Source organism: Octopus bimaculoides, chromosome 13 (genome assembly GCF_001194135.2).
Source record: "Octopus bimaculoides isolate UCB-OBI-ISO-001 chromosome 13, ASM119413v2, whole genome shotgun sequence".
Taxonomy (NCBI): domain Eukaryota; kingdom Metazoa; phylum Mollusca; class Cephalopoda; order Octopoda; family Octopodidae; genus Octopus; species Octopus bimaculoides.
The window spans coordinates 33,068,561-33,074,491 of NC_068993.1; the positions used below are offsets into that span (position 1 = coordinate 33,068,561).

General features: G+C 34.8%; 1 protein-coding gene across 3 annotated transcripts in view; it reads left to right on the plus strand.

The window, feature by feature from the left end:
- The window catches only part of LOC106872061 (uridine-cytidine kinase-like 1), a 59,504-nt gene that overhangs the window by 14,272 nt on the left and 39,301 nt on the right, over window positions 1-5,931 (plus strand). For all 3 annotated transcript variants that reach the window (XM_014918907.2, XM_014918909.2, XM_014918908.2), the window contains exon 4: window positions 4,888-4,994. In XM_014918907.2, coding sequence (XP_014774393.1) covers window positions 4,888-4,994 — 107 coding nt within the window. The remainder of the gene's footprint in view (window positions 1-4,887; window positions 4,995-5,931) is intronic.

Consider the following 5,931-nt stretch of genomic DNA (forward strand, 5'->3'; position numbering starts at 1 on the left):
TAGATTTTTTCGTAGAATGGGGATGAATATCATTTATGAAGATGATATTTCTGTAGCAAATTTCTTGGATGTGACATTAGATATTAAAAATGAGGCATATAGACCATATCATAAACCTTCAACTAACCTAAAATATATAAGTAAGTGGAGTAACCATCCTAGAAAAATTATTGATAATTTAGTTAGAAATATTTCATTAAGACTCTCTAGATTATCTGCTAATGATAAGATTTTTGATAATGAAGCTCAGTTCTATAATTTGGCATTAAATAGGGCAGGATACAAAGAGAAGGTTTACTATGTTGAACCTGATAGTAACAACTTTAAGACAGATAAGAATAATAGATATAAGAATAAACTAAGAGGAAATAAGGAAAATAAACCCAGAGATATTCATAAACGTAACATTAATTAAAATTGATGATAATATATGGTTCATAGTCTCCTTTGGTAGAAATGTTAAATCTAATTTGATTGCACAGTTTAGATAGGTGATAAGCAGATATTTCCCAAAGAATTCACACTATGGTAAAATTATTAATATACATAGCATTAGGTTTGGTGTCTCAAACACTATGAACTTAGCCCAAATAATTGCAGCTCATAATTTTAAAATACTTAAGTCAAAAGGAATTGGGGAGGATAGTGATGTGAACCCTGATATAAATGATAATAACAATAATAATAGTAATAATAATTGGAATATGATTACAGTAACAGAGGTTAACCCCAGAAGATTGAAGTTTGAAGGCCCTAATGCGAGAGTTAGAAATGTAGTTTATCAATGTAAAGTAAGGATTCAGACAGATGTTAGCCGATACCTGGGGTGATCTTCGGGACAAATCTGCAAAAAATTATCTAATCATTATAGTACCTTTAGAGATAGAAGTAAAATAGCAAGTACTAGTCTTAGTAAATTCATTTGGTAACTGAAAGAACAAAAAAAGCAATATTTGTTAGAATGGTCAATCATTGGGAGATTTTTCCCGTATGACAAAGGTAAGAGATATTGCTCGCTGTGTAATCTAGAATTATATTTGATATTATTCTCTAAGGGTAAGTTGATAAATAAACTAACACATAATGCTCTCAGATGTACCCATTATCCGAAACACGTTTCTCTGGTTTAAATGAATTATAAATTTCAGTATGATCGGGTATTATAGTATATTATAGTATAATATTAGGTCTTAAGGCAGGCCATATCAATGTATAATTTACCAATAGCAATTGTATTTGTATTTGTGATTATTTGCTAAAGTTTCTAGAGATAATATAATATAGATTGCCATTGTAATATGTGGTTGTTTATAATTAATTAATAATATTATGAGGGGTTTTCTCCCTTTGACGGACCTTTATTTAAGGAGAAATTTGAATATGAACCAGACTTAGAGACGATGTTTTTGGTGTTTACTTTTTGCTATTTACCTTTTACCCTGAAGATGTGAAAGGTAATTTATCTATTTAACTTGAATTTGACAGTTAAATATAGCCTTATACAGAAATTTTGATATAGGAATAAACTTCAATAATAATGGATATCAGCGTCAAAACTCTCATTTAAATTATTGATATATATATATATATATATATATATATATATATATGATGGACGTCTTGTAGTTTCCATCTACAGTCCATTCACAAGGCTTTCGTTGGCCTGGGGCTATAGTAGAAAGCACTTGCCTATAGTGCCACACTGTGGGATTGAACCTGAAACCATATGGTTGGGAAGTAAACTACTTAATCCCATAGCCGTGACTGCACCTATATTAAGATTATATTTGATAGGTTTAAGTGAAGGCAATGAGACTACTATTATTAGCAGGGTTGTTGTAACACCAAAGACTGGAGTTTTGGATTTACTTGTGCCTGTTAATCTGTTAAGAAAGTCTGTTAATCTCTCTTGTACATGTAGCCTATATGTGGAGTTCAGTTAAAGCTGTTGCGTTGACAAGAAAGTAATTTCGTTTTTTGCTAATAGATAGAGTTATGACTTTTGTCAATGTTGTGATTTTTTCCTTTTGACATTTGATAGCCATTACTTTAGCTTACTTTAGAAGCAAATTGCACGTAATTTTGTTTACAGCTGTTAGTTTAGTGTCAATTTTAACATGGAGTGCAAAAACGAACATTTTCGCCATATTTTGCTTTTTTATTTCCATAAAAGTAAGAAAGCTGCTTAGGCTCACCAAGAGATATGTGAAGTTTATAGTGTTGATTGCTTAAATGGTTTAAAAAATTCTGTTCAGGAGATTTTTCACTTGAAGATGACCAACGATATGCATCTTAAACGCAATGAAATCGACCTTTTTTGAAACAAATCATCACTGGTGATGAAAGATGGATTGTCTACAATAGCATCAATCGAAAATGGTCATGGTCCAAGTGTAATAAACCAGCACAAACCACATCGAAAGCTGAATTGCAGGATCTTTCTGATTTGACGGGCACCACTTGTTTTCTTAACGAAACACTTTCAAACTTGGGATACTGGTAGAATGTGTCATATAAAACATCTTTTTCTCTTAGCCTTCTTAACAAAAATTTATTCTTAATAAGTTATTTCATGTTAAAGTTGTCGTATTTCTGTAATTTCAACCAATCACTGACGTCTATTCAGCTGAATACAGTTACTGCTGTTTTTGTAAACAATAATTTTTGCCGGTGTCAAGAGTGTTATTCCCTGTTTAATTATATCATTATTCCCTAGTAAGGGTTTAGGGTTTTAGGGTTAGGGTTCGGGTTTTAGGGTTAGGGTTATGGTTTATGAGTTATAGGGTGTTAGGGTTATGAGTGAGGTTATGGCAAAAATAATCATAACACTAACCGTAACCCTAAAACTAACCCTAGCTCTAAAACCTGAACCCTAACCCTAAAGCTAAAACCAGTACAAATGCACGAACGATGTCATAAATAACAGTACCGCGGATAGTTGTTGTTGACAAACTATGGCACTAATTTTATTCAAGGGAAAAGATCCCATGACACCGTTAGAACATGTTGTTTACATTCCACGGCAATAATTGTTTTCACCTCAGTGATTGGTTGAAATTACCGAAATACGACAATTTTTTACATGAAATAACTTTGAATACAAAAATGTTTATCTGTACTATGACACAAAATATACAAGCATACGAAGTTTGAAAGTGTTTCGGTACCAAAAACACTACATGAACATAAATTAAAAGTGTTGCCCGTCAAATCAGAAAGATCCGAATTGCATTGTAAAAAGGTCATGCTGTCAATTTGGTGGTTATTACAAAGGTGTTGTGTATTCTGAGCTGCTTCTAAGGTACCAAACAATCAATTCAGATGTTTACTGTCAACAACTAATGAAACTGGAGGAAACAATCAAAGAAAAACGGCCAGAATTGGCAAATCGTTAAGGAATCTTTGCTAACTCTTGAAAAATTATTGGAGCTTGGTTGGAAAGTGATGTCACATCCACCATACAGCCCTGACCTTGCACCATCAGATTACCATTTATTTCGAAGTTTGCAAAATTCATTGAATGGTAAAACTTTCAATAATCATAATGACCTGAAATTGCACTTGCTTCAGTTTTTGGCTGATAAAGACCAGAAGTTCTATGAGTGCGGAATTATGAAGTTGTCAGAAAGATGCCAAAAAGTCATTGAACAAAATGGAAAATATATAATTGATTAACGTTTGTTCTTTGTATGAAAAGAAAATGACTTTTATTTCACACTAAAAAACCTAGACCACATACTTTCTTGCCAACCCAATATATTAAGTAAACAGTTTTTTTAGAACATTTTTTTCTGTTTGGAAAAGATGATGTTGCAAACAATATTACTATTTAATTTTAAAAATTTAGTGAGTTTGATGGAAAATTCAAGTGTGCATAAATGAAACTGAGTGGTCATGGATAGAATGCCCCTGACCATATGACTGCTCAGCTAGGGCTAAGCTTGAAGCTAAACTATATCTCTTAACATCTTGGAAATTTTCTGAGTGAAAAACTCAACGGAACTGATAATAGGAACAATAGTGTAAAAGGTTAGAGTTTTCTCCCTTACATCCTTCCCTGCAAATGGATGTCGGTGAGATATGTATTTCAGAAATGGTTGAACGATATAGTCCCTTGTGATACTGTGTGCCGCAAGAAGTTATGTTATTTCATGTATACTGTGCAATTTCCATTGTGCAGTGTTCCATAACAATCTTCTAACATTCACTAATTCTGTTTGATATCTGGCAGTTTACCATTTTACCATTTACTTCAAATAAAGAAAATTGATAAACAGTGGAAAAGTAACTTGGGTGTTGTCATGTTTCTTCATTACTTTCAGTCTTAACCCTTTTGACACCAACCTACCTTAGGTCATCCCTGGTTCTATGACACTCATTACTTGCTTAAAGAAACAATCTAGAGTGATGCAACAGTGTGGTTACTATTAATAATGCTTTCTGCTATAGGCACATGACCAGAAATTCTGTGGGAGGAGTGAGTCAATCACATCGATCCCAGTACTCAGCTGGTACTTATTTCATCAACCCCGAAAGGATAAAACGTAAGTCCACCTTGGCAGAATTTGAACTCAGAATGTAAAGATGGACAAATTGCTACTAAGTATTTTGTCTGACATGCTAACAATTCTACCAGCTTGCAGCCTTGTGGGTACTAATAATAATGCTAAGTTCAGTTGTGAGCTGCAAGGTTTATAGTTAGTATTGTGGGTTCAGACCTTGATGGGTTGATTTGCCTTTTGATTCCTTTAGAAGGGGTCAATAAAATATTTACTAGGTTTGGTTCACTCAGCTGATAGCCCTTTTGCCAATATGACATATAATGTGGACTCGCACATATAGTTTCATTGTCACACACACACTTAAGGATATTTGTATCTCTTTCAGGGTTGTGTGGTGGTAGTGCTTGTGGAAAAACTACTGTTGCTAATAAAATCATTGAAGCATTGAAAGTTCCATGGGTCAGCGTGCTTAGCATGGATTCATTCTATAAGGTATACCTTTTGAACACTTTTTCTCAGAAAGTTATCTTTCCCCTCAATTTATAAGATGATTACGTTTCATATTTAAATTCACCTTGTTCTTTATAGTCGTAATTTATTTACCCCTGCTTACTCTACCAACAGTTATAAGAACAAATACAAACAATGAGGCAAATTTTGGGCAGTTTGACTTGATAGAAATAGTAGGCAAACTTTCCTCATTGTATTTTTCAAAAAGGATAACCCTGATGTATATCATCACCATCATTCAATGTCCTCCTTCCATACTGGCTTCTGTCAAATGGTTTGACAGTAATTAGCAATTCAGAAGACTGTGCCATGCTCTACTGTATTTTTTGGCATGGCTTCTATGACTGGATGCCATTTCTAATGTCAACCACTTTACAGAGTGTACTGGGTGGTTTTTATGTGGCACCAGCAGCAGTGACGTCACCAAGAAATTGCAAGACAAGGCCCCCTCAGCTGAGTGGAGAGTAGTATTGAGGGAGGTGGCTTAGTATCTGGTGATGGAGTTAAGAGAAGGACAAAAATAGGTATCTTGCAGTAGAACAGATACATTGCTGTCATCATCATTATCGTTTAACGTCCGCTTTCCATGCTAGCATGGGTTGGACGATTTGACTGAGGACTGGTGAAAACCAGATGGCTACACCAGGATTCAATCTGATTTGGCAGAGTTTCTACAGCTGGATGCCCTTCCTAACGTCAACCACTCAGAGAGTGTAGTGGGTGCTTTTATGTGCCACCGGCATGAAGGCCAGTCAGCGGGGTACTGGCAATGGCCACGCTTGAAATTGTGTATTTTACGTGCCACCTGCACAGGAGCCAGTCCAGCGGGACTGGCAACGAACTCGCTCAAATGTCTTTTCACCTGCCAGGAAGGCGACGTTGGTAACGGTCACGCTCAAATGGTGCTATTTACGTGCCA